The following is an 18,600-nucleotide window of genomic DNA, read 5'->3' on the forward strand; positions in this document are numbered from 1 at the left end:
AGTTTTGATGCCTGATGCCTGACTGTTTTAAACCAGTTCGTCCTAAAACAGCTTTAATTCGATCTATCTAGTGCTGTTCTGTATTTTATAATACTTTGATTTTCCTTCACCCTTAAACTTGATAAATTATTTTCTATTGTTATTGCAAATTGCCTCATTCGTATCTTTTTTCCGTTTTATCGTTATTTTTGTTTTTCCCCTTGGTACTATTTTTCTCCTTTTTTTAGCCTTAAGTTTGTTCTGTATTTTAATATGACAAGCAGTCTCCTTAGTGAGGAATACATGAATAACGAATATAAGTTCCAAATATAATCAAAGATGACAAAGGTCTGTTATTCTGACTGGTCCAAGCAAAACTGTTACTAAATAATTTGATCATCTCCCCAGATTCAGAAGACATTAAATAATAATATATAAGTATATACTTAAAATATTTTCAGGGTAGTACTTTATGTCAAAAATGACTGAGTTTTTTTTTGCCAAGTTGCAGGTGAAGGACTAAAATCCTGAGGTCGCAGAAAAAATCCCACTAAATAGTAGTTCTGGTCAACAGCAGTTGAATTGCATTTCTAAGATCAATAAATGATTCTTTGAAGAAACTAGATTAAAAAATAGATCTTTCAATTGGAGGTAACTATCAACATCAAAACTTAAAATATACAGAAATTACTCATATCTGAGGAGTAAGGGGGCTCCTTCTTAAACTTCACTCGTTACCTTAAAGTTTTTGGTGCCTTAAAAAAAACTTCTTATTCTATTTAAGAAGCCCTTGTGTCTTAGGAATCATTCATAAGAAACTGGGCTAAAAACTAAAACGTTTGAGTAGAGAGCGAGCGCTAAGAAAGCTCCCTAAAACAGTTCTCCCTCATAAACTTACATATCTTACAGGCCTCCCAAGTAAAATTTTCTCTGGAAACTTTTTCCGATGGAAAATTTATCTCTTAGGAAAGATTCCTCCCACAAAAAACTCCTCCATTTCCGAATAATTTCCGTATATTTTCCAATAACAACTACTATGACCTATCCGTTTTTTTCAGGGGGGGGGGGTTACAAAAGGATTTTTTTTTGGGGGGGGGCTTAGAAAAAACTTTAAAAACGCACCAAAATTTCTTTATATTCATTTTTATTACGTTTTTATGCGTAAAAAAAAACGTTTCGGGAGGGGGGAGTTCAAACCTCATATCCCCCCTTGGATACGACCTTGACGACTACTATGTATAAACAATGGACCATTTGTAAAACTTAAAGCCCTTTCTCAGGGAAGACCTGAAGGGTTATGTCATCTCCAGAGGTATAGTTTTATAGACCTATCAACTACGCTGAATCAAATGACCATTTGAAAATTTTGGTCAGAAGTCATTGGGGAAAAAGGGAGGGGGGCTATTTGCCCTCCATTGGTTTTCTTGACTTAAACAAGACATTAGAACTTAGAATTTCATTTCGATTAGGCCCCAATCTTTTCCCGGTCTTCCAGGACCATTAGTTCAATACGATCGCCCGTGAGGAAAATTAAACAAAAACAAATAAACACGCATCCGTCTTTTCTTATGATGCAAAGCCAATTCTTTTGGTGTATTAATTGTTATTTATATTCCTTTTTCTTAGAGTTTTGGTACAATTGAGCCGAGTCACTCCTTACCACGGACTGTTTGATACTAACTAATTAAAAGATGGAGCTAACTTGAGGCTTAGATTAATAAGCCAATTCAATCACTTAAATGTTGGCAATTAAGGGATCTCCTAATATAGGAAAACGCCCTAGAGACAAAGTTAGTTATTGATAGGCGAGACAGAGAGAAGGAAAAGGAAGCTTAAATCGATAGAATGCAGTAATTACTAACCATAAGTGAAGAAAAAATCAAAGCAAAAACAATATTGTTGAAACTGTTGGAATGTCTAGAAAATTACTAGATTTTTTTTGTTATGTAACTACTGTAAATTGAGTAATTAAAGTGTCATTTGCCCTTTACTGAAAATGAATTATATTACAAGTATTTTTGTATTGGTTACAACAATAAAAATAGAAATAATAATTACAGCAAAAAAAAAAATGCACTGAACTGCTGAGCTTTCAACAATTATTATCATTATACTGTATATAAATGTTCAGTTGAATTTTAGTTGTTCTTTCCAGGGACTTTTCAAGACACATTTAGTCTTCAGTAAAGTGCAAATACTGCAGTAGGACATAAACTTTTACAGCTATGGAAGGGAGCAGTAGACAAACTCTTGATTGTAGCGATTTTTGTTTATTTTAAGGTTGATTTGCGTATTCAATTTAAGTTTTACTTGTTCTAAGATTTATTTTATTCTTTTATATTAGTACCTCTTGTATCTTTGTTTGGTATGATTTTTCGTTTAATTTTTGTTCCTTTTGGGTTTATTTCTGCTGATCTTAAGATTAATATGGTCTTTCCTTCTCTTAAAAAAAAAACTCCTTTGCCGGAAAGTTTTTTTTATTAAGTTCTGTCCATTTTTAATTGCATAACTTTCAAGTTTTGTAACATTCTATAATTTTCTTTAATTTCCTTTAATTTTTTTGAAACTTTATTTTAACTCTATATTAAGAGTTTGTAATACCAAACTAATTGATTTTATATATTTAGAATCAGGATAAAAATCGAATTTTTTTGATTTATCTAGTGTTATTGAAACTTGGTATTTTAAAGTTTCGATTAATATCGGGCTTGATTTCTATTTACTTACATTTTTTATTAAGAGCTGTTTAAAAGACGAATTACTTGTTTCTTCAGAAATTATATTTCGTTGTTTGTCAAGACTTACTTGCCTCGCACTAGTTAATGTCCATTAGTTAACCCAGTTTTATAATGCTGGGGTAATTTATATTCAAAATTAAGGAATAATGAGAGTGACTGAAAAAAATAGGTAAAAGTAGAAACATAAAAGTACAAATGTAAATAGGTAAAAATAAGAGGTTGCCTACGAAAATAGGCAAAAGGAAAAAATGTAAAATTACAAAGGTAAATACGTAAAAGCAAACGGTGGACTATGAGAAAAGTACAAACGTAAAAGTAAAAAGCCAAAAAGGTAAGCCCATATTTGCCGAGATGTCAACTACGGTTGGGTTTCTTTTCAAAAGATTTAATTATTGAATCTTTTGAAAATTATTTGAACATTATTGAATTTAGTAAAAGGCGGAATTTTTTTAGTAAAAGGCGGGTTACGAAAAAAGGTAAAAGTACAAAGATAAGATATGTAAAATTAAAAGGTGGCTTACGAAATCAGGTGAAAGTAAAAATGTAATAGCTAAAAGTAAAAGGTGGCTTATGAAAATAGGTAAAAGTTAAAGGTACAAAGTACATGAATAACAGGTAAAAATGCAACAGTAAGCCAGTAGAATTAAAGCACATTTTTTAAACGTTGAAGGATAAGCCTTGTAATTTCCCTTTCCTCTTGGATTGAATTCTGGAACACAAACTTTATAATACGTACGTATCTTCTGGCTAATGTAGTCGACCTATCAGAATTAGATTCATTGGCAGTCAGATCAGATATAGACTCCGTGGAAGTGCTACCACTAATTGTTAAGAGTAGAAATAGAGTCCCCACTACGTCAGATATGCACCCATCGCTGTGATCAACAACTAAGTTTTGCCGTATTCTGTGCGTTGTTTCACGTTCTAGTTTTGATAGGTCGAGAGTAAACCTAAAATAAAAAGAACTGTATTATTGTCCCTTAAAAATATGATAGCACATTAACTTAATCTCTAAAAGGAATTATTAACCTTACTTTAATACTACTACTACTAATAATAACTCACTGCAGCACCAAGCCGCCTGAGGCCAACACAGCTCCGCACGCTCCTCCTGCAACCTAATCTATTTAAAGCCTCCCTCTTTACACCCTCCCAGGAAGTTCCCATTTCCTTTAAATCTTTATTTATGACATCCTCCCAACCAAGACAAGGACGACCTGCTTTAAAAATCCAAGATTATTAAGACTTCCAGGAATGAATATCAGTATGTTTTTTTTAGCAGTGAATTCAGATTCCTTTATTATTTTTTCATTAAACTTGGTTATGATTGTGATTATTGTTTCGATATCATCAGAAATAAAAAGATATAACTTAAAATAAGGATTGTTTTCAGTATAGTGCATATTACATCCTAGTCTTTAGAAGGCACGGGTGGGGCGTCAGCCACACTTCTCTCAGTTTCTGTTCGTTTTGAGTTTGGCTCGGTAATTGTTTTATTGTAATTTTTTTTTATTTTGGGCTTCATTTACTTAGTGACGGGGATTAATGGTGGTTTTACGCTCGAAAAATTGTTTGACTTCATTTTTGCTCATCTTAGGTTTAATATAACCCTTTACTTTTCTTTGAAATAACTTCTTTTGTGAAATAAGCTTTTTTAATTAATATAAATACAAAAGATAATAATATAAATACATTTTTATGTATGTGGCATTGTTCAAAAGACATACAATAGCGTTAATCTTGTCATTGAGAAAATACTTGCTCTTCTGGTCATTTAAGGCATTTGTTACTACCTGGGAACCTTCAAAAGTCAAGTACCCCTACAGAATCCTATTCAATTTACTTAAAAGGTGTTTCTATTCAACAAATTTATAATATCATGAAAAGAGAAATCACCAATGCTACAGCACAAACACACAAAAAAAAAAAAAAAAAAAAAAAAAAAAAAAAAAAAAAAAAAAAAAAAAAAAAAAAAGAGACAGAAGGAGAAAAGGAAGACTGTTTTCCTAAATTGGTGATTAATATAGACCAGCACTTGAATGAGGCCTTAACCCTACTCATCCATACAATCACATAGGTCAAACAGTATAGTCACACACAATCAACCATAAAGAATAATCCATGGACAGGCAGTCATGTCGTCAATAAGTATAAGTCGTCATTTACCGAACAATAGAAAAAATAATATAGACAAATAATTCAGAGGCAACACCCAACATAAGGGCTCATCAGGAGAATACACTGGCCTATCTGAACTTGGTGCGTTGAATTTCAAATTATATTTTCAGGCTGCAAAATAGAATATGAATACACATATTAACTGTGATATGATACCGACAAATTTTCCGATTACATTTTAAAGTCTCAATTGCGATATGATAGCAAACTTAAACGCACTGTTTAAAAATATTCAACCTACAAAATTCCCGGAAGGGGACAAAAAGCTCCCCATTCTTATTAATATAAGGTTCCTATTTATCAAACTTACGATTAATAATAATATCTTCTGAAAAACGGACTTGGGGGAATTATCCACTAAATGTTCTATACGCAAATTTAATTAAAAACGACCTTATAAAATATTTGATTAGATATAGTAATAATATTTAGGTTCACTAAAGTTCCCAAATAAAATGACACATATCACATCGTTTTTGAAAATAAGTTAAGTTAAATCTTAACAGTAGAAAATTCCAAATAATGGTGTAACATTTGATCGTAGAGACTAGTTTTCAGTCTCCAAAGCTACCTAATGTGAAAATGAGAACCCTTGTCAATCTTTTTATTTTTATTTTTTTTTTTTTACTAGAGGAATAACTTTTTGTTTGGATGAATTCCTAAGGATAATGTTTGTGCTGATTTCTGTGACTGTACATTAACCATAAAGTTCAAAAAAATTTCACGCGATTCTTGTGTCGCTATCTATATCAAAGAACCTTTTCAGCCAATTATGTGATTTTGCATGGATAAAGAACGATACTTCTATGGAAAGCTTCCCCAAAGACGGATCCGCCTGAGGTCAAATCAGTAACGCGTGCTCTTTATCCATCCTCCTTTCTACAAAGTTTCAGCCTCTGTTCCCTTTAATTAAGCTTTCATCTTCTTATATTCATTTTACTTTTCATTTGACTCTAACTGGATTGTCAAAGTCATGTTTTTGCAGCTTATCGCCCATCATCCGCAAAACAATGCCCAATCACTTTAAAATTTCTTTCATCAAAGCAACAGCGGGATTGAACTACATATTCAATAGAACTTGTTCTTGAATAAAGAGTTGCTTAAACGATCCCTTAAGATTTTCATTAGAAAATTCAACTGAAAAATGTCCAGTGCATATTCTTTAATTTCCGAAGCACCTTATTTAGTAACTGTAATTACCTCAGCTTTAAGCCTCCTAATCACTTCAAGCACTGGTTGTAGCAGCCTAACAGTTCTTTTGATATTGCCAATAAATACTTTTTAACTAAAAATACCCTGCGTTTAAACTCTTCTACCTCTTGCATCTTCATTGTGTCTACCGTCTTTATTAATATTAAGTAAAAAAAAAGTATTTTTCAACAGAGAGTAAGGAGCTACATTAAAGCGTAAAACGAAAAGAAATTGCTTCGTATAAGAAAGGGGTTGTTCCCTCTTAAACGCCCCGCTCTTTACGCTAAAGTTTCTCACAACTATACTTTTTAAAACAATGAAAAAAACTTTTGATGGGTAAGACTAAATTTGATGAAATTTATACATTTAAAATCAACATAAAAATCCAATTCTTTTGATGTATCTATTAGCATCAAAATTCAGTTTTTTCAGGGTTTCCATTACCATTGAGCTGGGTCGCTCTTTACTACAGTTCCTTACCACGAACTGTTTGATTACAACACAAATAAGCTTTGGTACCAGCTCAGTTAATTTTTTCGGTACCTAGCATCACCTCTCTGCCCTTACGTATTTTAATTACACGTACAACGTAGTCTGCTTGACATTGATTTTCAATCCTGGTCTCCCTCTAGCACCCAAAAAATCCTAGGACTATCAAACCATCCACAAAATCCAAGTCTAGGAAATATTTTTCTTCTTAACAGTCTTTGCTATGATTATATAAATTTGGAGAAAATGGTACAGCCATTTGGAGAAAGCCAATCAAAAAGTCCATACACACATGGAAAGCTGGACAAAACAATATCTGCCTTTCTTAAAACCCATTGTCGTTATCTCGAATTCCTATTATAGAAGCTTAATTAATGGGTTTTTTTTAAGAATTTGGAGGTTTTAATCCTTTATCAGCAATCCAATTCATAATTTTGACGTTTTTGACTTTTCCACCATGATCAAGAAAATCAAAAAGTATTGAACTTTTCACCATGATCAAGAGTCTCGAGTGGCTAGGCTACGGAATTAGGTTCTCGGAAGAGACCCTGACAATAGAAGAAAAACCAGACAAAATCTTGACATAACGTCGTCAGAAAGGATGTCAAACCACTTAGGGGATACCAAAATAGGGGATTGGGCTGAATAGTCTGTGTCTCCTCTTAAGTAAGCAAGTAGGTAATCAAGGCCCTGGTCCTATACTTCTGTAGCTAGTGCGGGTCAACCATCCCCCTCGACATTCTCAACATACCAACGCAAGATATTAAGGTCTTGTTAATTCGATTTCTATTACTACCCCTACTTCTTTCGTTTTCCTCTTTTTTCATCTTTTGATCTATCTCTCTAAAACTTAAAAATAGAAACTTTCTTCTACAAAACTATTGTTCTGAGTTATTTGCTTGGGTGTGGGTCAGAATACTTTCTGTTCAGATTTTTTTTTTTGTAAATCACAGATTTCCTCTTAAAATAGTTGACGATTATATAAACACGAAATATAACAATATTGATACATTTTGTTCTTCACAAAAAAACCACTCATGTACCGATTTAGCATACAACATACTTGATTTGGCAGATGAGGGTTTCTAGGAATATTCTCTTGCCGCGGAAACTCACCTAGCATTCAGATTCAAATCGGGTTCCCAGGAGAAACGAAGTCAAATGACAGAACTTGTCTTGGTGTAGCTTTGTTATTATTTATAGCTAGACGTAATGATTAATAAATCAAACTTTGTGTGAGTAATATCATACGCGTAGAGTACGGGGGAGCAAGGGGCCAAGATTCTTTCACGGTTAATCTTAGAGAACACACCCCTAAATAAATTCAAGGCCCCTTCTGAAATGCTCAAGATTTTTGAAAATAAATTTTAGGGTGGAGGGGACACAAAGATCGAGCCTCCTCTGGGAAAATCAAAACTTTGCGCTTACGAACATTGACATTTTAGGTAATTTGGCAACAGTGTCTAATACGTGTTAAACAATAAAATCGATTCATTTTAGCCATTTAAACATTTTCAAGTACTTTATCTTCACTTCGATTTCCTCTGTCAGAAAAAGAAAACATATGTAGAATGTTCAAATAGAAAAGGATCGAACTAACCTTCGAATAGAAAAGGATCGAACTTGCCTATCTAAGTGGTATTTTAAAAGCCTAACTGTGAAAGAGTGACTCCAAAAATTTATACTTTATATAATTGTACTTAGGGCTCCGTTTCTAAATTAATAATTATTTAACGATCCAAGAGTGTTTCTGAGCCAAAGGAGGGTCACTGAAAATCAGGTTGTCTCCGAATCGGGTGCGAAGAATTCCCAAGTAAGGATTTAAAAGAAACTCACACTTAATGGCAAAAGATAAAGAGTAAAGCTTTCAACAGATTGGATGGAGAAGGAGTTGGCACAGCTGGCTTGGCCTCGGACGGCTTAGTGGTGCATTGAGTTTTTAGTAGTAGAAGAGGTTGTGCTTTCCTCAGTGGTTATATTAGTCATGTTTAACTTTGTATTCATTCATATATCGTTCCGTGTATGAAAGGGCCTGCTCCCTCCTGATCCCATTGTTCACCTATGCGTTTTTATCAGCATCTTTTCCTTTTTTGGTTCACATATTTTTTTGTATTTATAATTATATTTAAGTTCTAATTAAGGTCCAAGGATCTTATTAAGGATATATTTTTGTTACTTGCTTGTCTTCACAAGCTATTGCACCAATTTGACATAACTAGTAAACTGAGGAGATTACCAGCCAGAGAAAAGAAGAAAAAAGCAAGTATTTTTTTTAAGAAAATTTACTTTCTAATTTCTTTTTTTAATTTCTTTTCTAACTTTCTCTCTATTATCATTATAATTAAATAATTTTTTTAGGGATAAGAAAAATTCTTTTAAGCTATTAGAATCCTTTCCTCTCTCTCTCGCTTTCTCTTTCTCTCTCTCTCTTTCTCTCGTAAATTTTTCTTGGTTTCTTTATCATTTTTCGTTTATGAATTTAAAATAATTCTACATTATCAATCTATTAGAGTTCTATTAGTGCTTGCCTATTTTGTTTCTGAGGGACTATAAAAATTCTTAAAAATTGTTACAACCCTTTCCACTTCGTATCTTTCAGTCACCCCTCTCTCTCACTCTATTTTTTTCTTAGAAGTTTTTAAATAGTATACACATCCTCCCCTCCTTTACAATTCCTGGAGAATTTTCCAGAATCAGTGTCTTGTCTTCGTTATATGTTTTTGCTTGCGAATATATTACGTCTTATCTCTTCACGGCAGGTTATAACTTTGCGTAGCTTCTAGTCGACCTATTCGACTGACATGAGTTGTAAGGGGAAAATTATAGAAATGAAATCCAGAGATCTAAAATTCAAGAGCAAAGCCAATCTCTACAAACTGGGACTTCCCCATGTAAACTTTTCCTTGATTAAATTGACTATGTTATGTAAGCAGCCTAGTTTTTTCCAAGTTAAATCAACTGAAATAGGGCTCCCATGAGAGATAGTCAACTGGCCAAAACTGTTTAGGTGTGGCTTTACACTTATTTGCAGTTTTCGTGAAGTAATCAGGGCGCCTGATAGAATAGTCAGTGGGAAAACATAAAAAACTGATAAATCAATTTAATTATTTGCGAGCATCAGGTCTATCACTCAAAGGAAATTCCTTTACAGAGAATGGGTAATGCCTTGCATGATTTAAATAATTCTAAATGTATTTAGTTTAAAATATTTGTTAGTATCTTTTTCTATTCAAAAAAACTTACTTTCCAATTATTTCATCTTTGTTCCGACTCTCTTTGTCACAGTAAAACACATCTAGGATGGAGCGATCTTCGAACAGATGAAAGTCGAATTGTTCCCTCCATGACGGGCTATGACTTTTTTGGGTAGCTTTACTTTTCCATTTCTCTTGACCAAGTCTGAAATGGAAATAAAAATTAGAAAACCTACAGAAGAGCAACACAAGCTGAAATATCAAGCAAGTAACTCGTTTAATAGTTTCATAATTTTACATAAGAGCGAAAATGAGACTTTAACACTTTTTCTTAAAGTTTCTAAGACATTAAAAATACAGATGAGTAGATGAACAATAACACTAGTTGTATTCCCTCTATCTATTTAGCGTCACCCATAGCTACTACTCTTTTCTTCCTTAATGAATTAAGATAACGAAGAAGTTTAACGGCAATTCCCTCGAGACGGAGACGTTATTAATCTTCAAGACGTAGGTACTTGTTACGTAATAGGTTTCGCTTACTTCAGGATTTCTTTGGTTATTAAGTAATAGGGCTTGTTTAATTTTGGTTTTGTGTAATAGGAAACGTTTTCTTCCATATGCAAACACAAGCGTTCTGTTATAGTTTTTTTGTTGTTTAAAAACTCCAGAGGGCCCAAAAAAACCTTCCGAGCCCCTCAATTAGGGAACATTTAAGACACCGGGCCCAAGTGAGTAATTACCACCGGGGCTCAACCAACCATTCAACCGGCCCCCTAGAAACTTTTCCACCAGGGAAGAGGAGGGTTCCTAGCACTCAATTCCAACGGGGCCCTAGCAACCAATTCCAATGTGGTCTTAACAACCAATTATAACTGAACCCTAGAATGCTATTCCATCACTGGGCCCCTAGACTAGCTTAACCACTGGAGGCACTAGCATCCAATTTCACTGCGGGCCTCAGCAGCCAATTCCAACGGGAGCCCTAGGAACCAGTTCCAACTGGGGCCTAGCAGTCTATTTTAGCTGGGAACCTAGCACTAAATTCCAATGGGAGCCTTATCATCCAAGTTTACCAGGCTCCTAGCAACCAATTTCGACGGGAGTCCGCTAGACAAGTGCTGAACCCCCGGCTGTAACTGAGAATGAGGCATTCTCACATTACTTGTTTCTTAAGGGGCCCATGGGAAATCACCAACTGTAACTGAGGAAAACATACACGTGGAGATGTTACGTATTGACGATACAGATGTTGGTGTTATGTAATACTATAAGAGAATTTTTTCTTCAATGCGTTCCTTCTTCAACATTCCATTTTCTTTCAAGGAGTTTTTCTTAGGTAACCTATATATTCCATTGATTTTGTCCGCATTAGGATTCGAAAGAGAATTTAACCTCAATGGAATGGACCGCTAGACAGCTGGACCAAGAAAGCCTTTGTAGTATTTGTATTCGGGAATACTTTCTACGTCACAACCTATTCCATGCACGGAGAATTCCCTTCTCGCTTTTTTGAACGATTATATGAATAATTAATGTTTTTTTTGTATGTACTTTACAAAAGTGTTTATTTTTCGAGGCCCATTTCAATGTAAGTTTCTTGGGCTTAGCAATTACTTTACGTTTTGTATATCTTTTTATAGTATTAATAAAATTGATTGATTGATCCGTGTGTCTCAAATATCTACAGCAATTGACACTCAAGAGGGACAATCGATTACTAGAGATTGGTTACATTCGATGTACACCAGCATGTTAAGGGGTTATTAGATGTTAAATAATATTCACTTTAGTGTTTCATTGCGTAAATGATTAAGTATTAATGATTCATCATGGAAAATAAATCCAAATGACACAAAATTTTCATTGTACGTACAAGTTTTATTGGTAAAAAAAATATAAAAATCATGAAATCACAGAAAAATAAGTAAAACTGAACAAACAGAAAAAAATAATAGGTGTAATAGCTGATATAGAATAAAATATAAGCAAAAACAAGCATGGACAAAAGATAGGTGAGGGTCCTTGTGACCAATTCCAGGGGGAGGGTTGCTATTATAGGTAAATTTAAGCCATATTAAGAGATGTTTCTAAGAAGTTTTCATTTAAATGCCTCGTTCCTTTGAGCAGGAAAATGCAATCCCTGGTTAACAAGCGCACATTTGAATAATATCCTTCTTTGTATTTCGCATAATCTGGTTAGAGGTAAATTTAACAAACATTGAGACATTTTTTTGACAGCTTCTAATGACAATGCCCCGATTCTTTTATTAAGTGTTATATTTCGCCCCCCTCCGAAAAATTTTGACAACTCCCAAGGTTTTAATGAAAATAACTCTTTTTTTGAGCCAAGACTGTGCATTCCTGGTTGAAAAGCGCGCATTCAATAATATTCTTCTTCGTATTTCGCATAATGCTTTTGAGGTATATTTAGCCTACATTAAGAGACATTTTTGAGAGTTTTCAATGACAATGCCCCATTTCTTTCACCGAGGGCTAGATTCCAGTCCCCTTCCGCCGAAAAAATTCTTTTAACAACTCCAGAGGTTTTATGAAAATGCCTCGTTTCTCTTAACCCCGAATATGCATTCCTGCTTGACCAGCGCATATTTAAATAATTTTTTTTTATATTTCGCATAATGTCGTTTGAGGTAAATTCAGACCACATAATGAGATAGTTTTTAAAGCTTTTGATGAAAATGCCCCGTTTCTTTGACTAAGTCGAAGGATAAAATTCTTTTGACAGATCTCTAACGAGATCTAATCTCTAACGAGATTACGTCAAATACAAAGAAGTATATTATTAAATGTGCTTTTCTCAACCAAGAATGCAAAAGAATGCATTCTTTTAACAGCTCACGAGGTTTGAATGAAAATACCACGTTTTCATTCAAACCTTGTGAGCTGTTAAAAGAATGCATTCTTTTGCATTCTTGGTTGAAAAAAGCACATTTAATAATATCCTGCTTTGTATTTGACGTAATCTCGTTAGAGGTAAATTTAACCCTCATTGAGAGATATTTTTGAGAGCCTTTCATGAAAACGCCTCTGTTTCTCTGACTGTGTGTTAGATTTCAGCCCCCCCTCTCCGACGAAAAAAAATATTTTACCACCTTTCAAGGTTTTAATAAAAGTGCCTCGTTTCTTTGCGCCAAAAATTTGCATTCCTGGTTGACAAGCGATCATTTGAATTAGATTCTCCTTCGTATTTCACAAAATCTCGTTAGAGGTAAATTTAGCTCACATTAAGAGATACTCGTAACAGGATTTAATGAAAATCCACCCGTTCCTTTGATTGAATGATGGATTTTATTCCTTTTCGTTGAAAAATCCTTTTAAAACCCCGAGGTTTTAATCAAAATGTCTTGTTTCTTTGATCCAAGGCTGTGCATTCCTGGTTGACAAGTGCACTTTTGAATAATAGTCTTCTTCGTATTTCACATAATATCGTTAGAGTTTCATTTTGAGAGGTTTTAATGGAAATGCCCCCGTTCCTCTGATTGAGTGTCCTCTCCGTCAAAATTTTTTTAACAGCCCCCCAGGTTTTAATGAAAATACATCGTTTCTTTGATCCAAGGCTCTGCAGTTGTGGTTGACAAGCTAGCATTTGAATAGTGTTCTTCTTCGTATTTCTCATAATCTCGTTATAGGTAAATTTAACCCATATTAAGAGATATTTTGAGAGCTTTTAATGAAAATACTCCGTTTCTTTAACATAGTGCTAGATTTCAGCCCCCCTCTTTCGAAAAATTCTTCTAACACCTCCCAAAGTTTTAATGAAAATGCCTCACTTTTTGGCACCAAGTATATGCATTCCTGGTAGAAAAGAAAAATTAGAATAATATTCTTCTTCATATTTTGAGTATTATCGTTTGAGGTAAATTTAGCCAACAGATATTTCCAAGAGCTTCTAATGAAAATGCCCCGTTTCTTTGACAAAGTGCTAATTTTAGCCCACCGCCGAAGTTCTTTTAACACCTCTCAAAGTTTTAATGAAAAAGCCTCGCTTCATTGAACCAATACTATGCATTCTTGGTTGACAAGCGCATATTTGAATAATATTCTTCTTCGTATTTCGAATTATGTCGTTAGAGGTAAATTTATCCCAGGCTAAGAGATATTTTTGAGAGATTTTAATGAAAATACCACTCTTTTGTTGACAAAGTGCTATATTTTAGTCCCCTTCCACCGAAAAAATCTTTTGACATTTTTGAGAACTGCTAATTATAATAGCCCTGTTTCTTTAACTAAGGGTTAGATTTCAGTCCCCCTCCATTGAAAAATTCTTCTAATACCCCCAGAGTTTAATGAAAATGCATCATTTCTTTGAGCCAAGAATATACATTCCTGGTTGACAAGCACAAATTTGAATAATATTCTTCTTCGTATTTGGAACAATATCGTTTGTTGCAAATCTAGCCCAAATTAAGAGATATTTTTGAGAGCTTCTAATAAAAATGACCCGCTTCTTTGACTGAGTGCTAGATTTCAGCCCTCCTCCGTCGAAATTCTTTTTACACCTCCCAAGGTTTTATGAAAATGCCTCTGTTCTTTGAGCCAAGACTATGCATTCCTGGCTAACAAGCACACATTTAAATAAGATTTTTCTTCGCATTTCACATAATGTCGTTAGAAATAAATGTATACCACACTAAGAAATAGTTTTGCAAGCTTTTAATGAAAATGCCCGGTTTCTATAACTAAGGGTTAGATTTCAGTCCCCCTCCCCCTCCATTGAAAAATTCATCTATTACCCCCCAGAGGTTTAATGAAAATGCCTCATTTCTCTGATCCAAGAATATACATTCCTGGTTGACAAGCACAAATTTGAATAATATTCTTCTTTGTATTTCGAACAATATCGTTTGTCGCAAATTCAGCCCAAATTAAGAGATATTTTTGAGAGCTTCTGATAAAAATGACCCGCTTCTTTGACTGAGTGCTGGATTTCACCCCTTCTCCGTCGAAATTCTTTTAACACCTCCCAAGGTCTTAAGAAAATGCCTCTGTTCTTTGATTCAAGACTATGCATTCCTGGCTAACAAGCACAAATTTAAATACGATTTTTCTTCGCATTTCAAATTTATACCACACTAAGAAATAGTTTTGCAAGCTTTTAATGAAAATGCCCGGTTTCTTTGACTGAGTGTTAGATTGCTTTCCACTCCCTTGAAAAATTCTTTTAACACCTTCCGAGGTTTTAATGAAAATACCTCGTTTCTTTGAGCCACGAATATGCATTCTTAATTGACAAGTGCATATTTGAATAATATACTTTGTCGTATTTCGCTTACTCTCTGTAGAAGTAAATTTAAGGTACATTAAGATACTTTTTTACAGCTTTTAATGAAAGTGCTCCATTTCTTTGACTCAGCGTTAGATTTCAGTCTCCTTCCATGGAAAAAACTCTTTTGACACCCCCAAGGTTTTTCAGAAAAATGCATTGTTTCTTTGAGCAAAAATATGCATTCCTGATTGATAAGCAAACATTTTGATAATATTCTTCTTCGTATTTCCCATAATCTCGTTAGAAATAAATTTAATCCACATTAAGATATATTTTTGAGGAGTTTTAGAGGAAATACCCCGTTTCTTCGATTGACTGTTATATTTAAGTGTCCATCCGACAAAAAGTTTTAACACCTCTCAAGATATCAATGAAAATGCCTCATTACTTTGAACCACGACTATGTATTTCTGTTAGACAAACGCACATTTGAATAATATCCTTCTTCATATTTCGCATATTATTGTTGGAGATAATTTTGGCCCACATTAAGAGATATTATTTCAGAGCTTTTAACGCAAATGCACAATTTCTCTGAGTGAGTGTTAGGTTTCAGTCCTCTTCCATTGAAACCACATTTGAATCATATTCTTCCTCATATTTCTTAAAATCTCTTTAGATGAATATTTATTCCCACATTAAGAGATATTTTTGAGAGCTTTCAATGAAAATGCCTCGTTTCTTTTACTAAGTGTAAGATTAAGTCTCCCCCTTTGTGGAAAAAATTCTTTTAGCACCTCCCAGCTATACTTTAAGCTGTAGAACATGTTAGTCTAAGGCAATCTTTTAATTTCCGATCCAATTTACTCCTCCTCATCTTCTACAATAACTGGTTCAATTTGATCATACCTGGAAAAAATTAAAAAAAAAAACACATATCCGTGACCTTTATCAAGACAAAAAATGCAAAATTCCATATTTTGTACATAGGAGATTGAACCCTCAAGAGTACGGTTTTCTGGTATGCTGAAGCTGATGGTGTCATTTTCACCAGGATCAATTAAAGTTTTTGGGGTGTTGTCATTATTTGGTCAAAATTTGGCAAACTTTCTCATGCTCGCAACTTTTGAAGGGAATCATTAAATTTGATGAATTTTACATATTTTGAATACACATCAAGATTTGATTCTTTTGATGTATCTATTGTTACCAAGATTCTGTGTTTTAGAATTTCGGTTACTATTGAGCCATATCGCTCCTTACTTACAGTTCGTTACCACGAACTGTTTAACTATATTTATTGTATTCAAATTAAATCCCGCTTTAATATTTCCAAAGAGACAAATAGCTTCGTTAACAAAATATTAGAAGCTTCTAGAGTACCAGGTAATTGTGTTTCTCCTAAAAGGAGAAAATGCAATTTACTAAACGCTAAAACAATAAAGATAAGTAAAGCTCAGACTTTCAAATAAACTAAGAGCATTACCTCCATAATTTACCTCATAGGGATGGAAATAGGAGACTAATGTCAAGCGACTGTTGATAATTAATGGAAAAGACAATGGTCAATTCATACTGCTTAACATAGCAGATATTTAATAAAAAAAGAAATTATTCCGATTTTTTTACCTCATCGTAAAATACAGAAAGAGGATGGTAAAAATTTATTCAGGACGAATTTTTCAATTCAGGATTCGTCCTGAAACTTTTCAGGACGAATCCTGTGTCCGCCAGTTTCAGTGATAATAGTTAAAAACAGTGCGTAATTCTAAACGGTGCACCTCGGTTTGTTGAGCCATTCTCTGTCCACAGATGACTTGAACGCATTAACACTGGTAGAGGTCACTGTTTTTTAAGTAAGGGAGTTCCACAAGCACAGAACTAGTTTTTTGAAAAGAACTGTCTGGAGGTTGCTCGTTTCCAGAAAAGCTTATAAGGGTGACCACGAGTTCCCTTTGTATTTGCCGGTTGGAAAAGGCCGGAATTCAGCATTTAGAAGCTTGTATGCTGCTACCACATCGCCCCCTTTGCAACGATGTGCTAGAGATGGCATTCTAAGCTTGTGAAGACGGGATGGATAAGCGATATCATAGAGGTTTTTAATAGATTTAATTCAAGGTTGATTCCAGAATAAAAAACTGATAAACTGGACTCATAAAGCATGAAATCCATCCTGATTTTTGAATCTCATTGTAGAATATAGAAAGTTGCATGTAGTTTTTTGATCACCCACTTTGACTCGCTAATACATAATAAAAATACTTCTTCGTTTGCTTATCCCCTCCTTTACAGGCCAAAGAACCTTTGGGAGAATAGTCCAATGAATTGGGTATATGGGTAACTGGTTTAAATATATTTGCAATTGAATATTTATCAATTGTCTTATTTTGCTAATTGGTCTGTTAATGGTCAGTTATAACTGGTTATATTTCTTTACTTTATCTTAGAATATAGAATGAGTGTTAAATAATCGTATTAAGATTTTATAGAGCGAAATCCATCACAATTTTTCGATTTCATCGGGGAATATAGAAAGCTGTATGTAAGTTCTTGATCACACATTTTGATTTAATAATGTATAATTCAAAATAAAAGTCAGTTTTTATTACGAATAAAGTAGCCATATTTGAAACGAATTTTTCAGAAGAGGTTAACAACAAGTATCCTTGTGATGGTGCAGAACATTCTAAAACTACACATGGCGTATGGCTATACATGGCGTATGACGAACAAGAAAAAACAAAAAACAATTTTATTATTCAATAACGAAAGTGAAAACGAGGGTAATGTCAGCCAATGGACAGAAAAGAAGTGGATATGCCAAAAGCAGTTATTTTGGCAAAGACCTCCACCACGCCGTCTTCAGTACTAAAACAAAGAAGAAGAAAAATTTAAAGTAAACCTGAAGCTTGTTTATAGCCAATGTCAGCTTTTTTAAACAGATTTTCAAACAGGTCTTCTGAAGCTCGTGATGCATTTTAAATCACAGGAGCGGAAGGAGCGGTTAGGGGGTTTGAACCTTCTCACCGGATACGTTTGTCAGACTCGTAAAAACGTAGCAAAACTGAATATAAACAAATTCTGATGCGTTTTTTGAAGTTTTTTCCTGTAAACCCCCCAAACAAGAATTTTTTACCCCCCACCCTGCCGGAAAAAATCCTGGATACGACCCTGCACATGACTACATAAGCGTCGATCATAAAGAAGACCTCTGGAGAGATAAATGACGCCACCTTTATAGTACTTGGTTAGTTTGCCTCTGTCAGGATCTAGTATAGAATCCATTAAATTTCTGTTGATTGGTTCTTCTCCGTGCAATTGAGAGCAAGTAAAAAGGATAAAAAATCGTGTTAAAGAGCTTACACCGGCTCGAGGCAGAGTAGAACAGAAATAGGAAAAAAAATACAGGCTAAAGAATAGAAAAAAATAGGTCACTTACTTCAGCTTAATATAAGGTCGTCCAGGAGCCCCACCGTCCTTCGTCGTAAAATTATAACCTTCAACCAAGATTATCGTTACAACAGCTGACCAAATTTGGCTTTTTAATCGTTTGGTTTGATCCACGGTTCTCAAGTAATGAATCTGGAAGAAATTTACTAAAAAT

General features: G+C 34.1%; 1 protein-coding gene across 2 annotated transcripts in view; it reads right to left on the bottom strand.

Moving 5' to 3' along the window:
* Nucleotides 1-18,600, bottom strand: part of LOC136043844 (multiple C2 and transmembrane domain-containing protein-like) — a 202,613-nt gene that overhangs the window by 70,090 nt on the left and 113,923 nt on the right. The window contains exons 10-12 of one of the 2 annotated variants that reach the window (XM_065728783.1): nt 18,436-18,578; nt 9,819-9,974; nt 3,454-3,667 (exon numbers count right to left, since the gene is read on the bottom strand). In XM_065728783.1, coding sequence (XP_065584855.1) covers nt 3,454-3,667; nt 9,819-9,974; nt 18,436-18,578 — 513 coding nt within the window. The remainder of the gene's footprint in view (nt 1-3,453; nt 3,668-9,818; nt 9,975-18,435; nt 18,579-18,600) is intronic. The other variant, XM_065728782.1, reaches the window with a different exon arrangement.

The sequence above is a fragment of the Artemia franciscana genome, chromosome 2 (genome assembly GCF_032884065.1).
Source record: "Artemia franciscana chromosome 2, ASM3288406v1, whole genome shotgun sequence".
Classification (NCBI taxonomy): Eukaryota; Metazoa; Arthropoda; class Branchiopoda; order Anostraca; family Artemiidae; genus Artemia; species Artemia franciscana.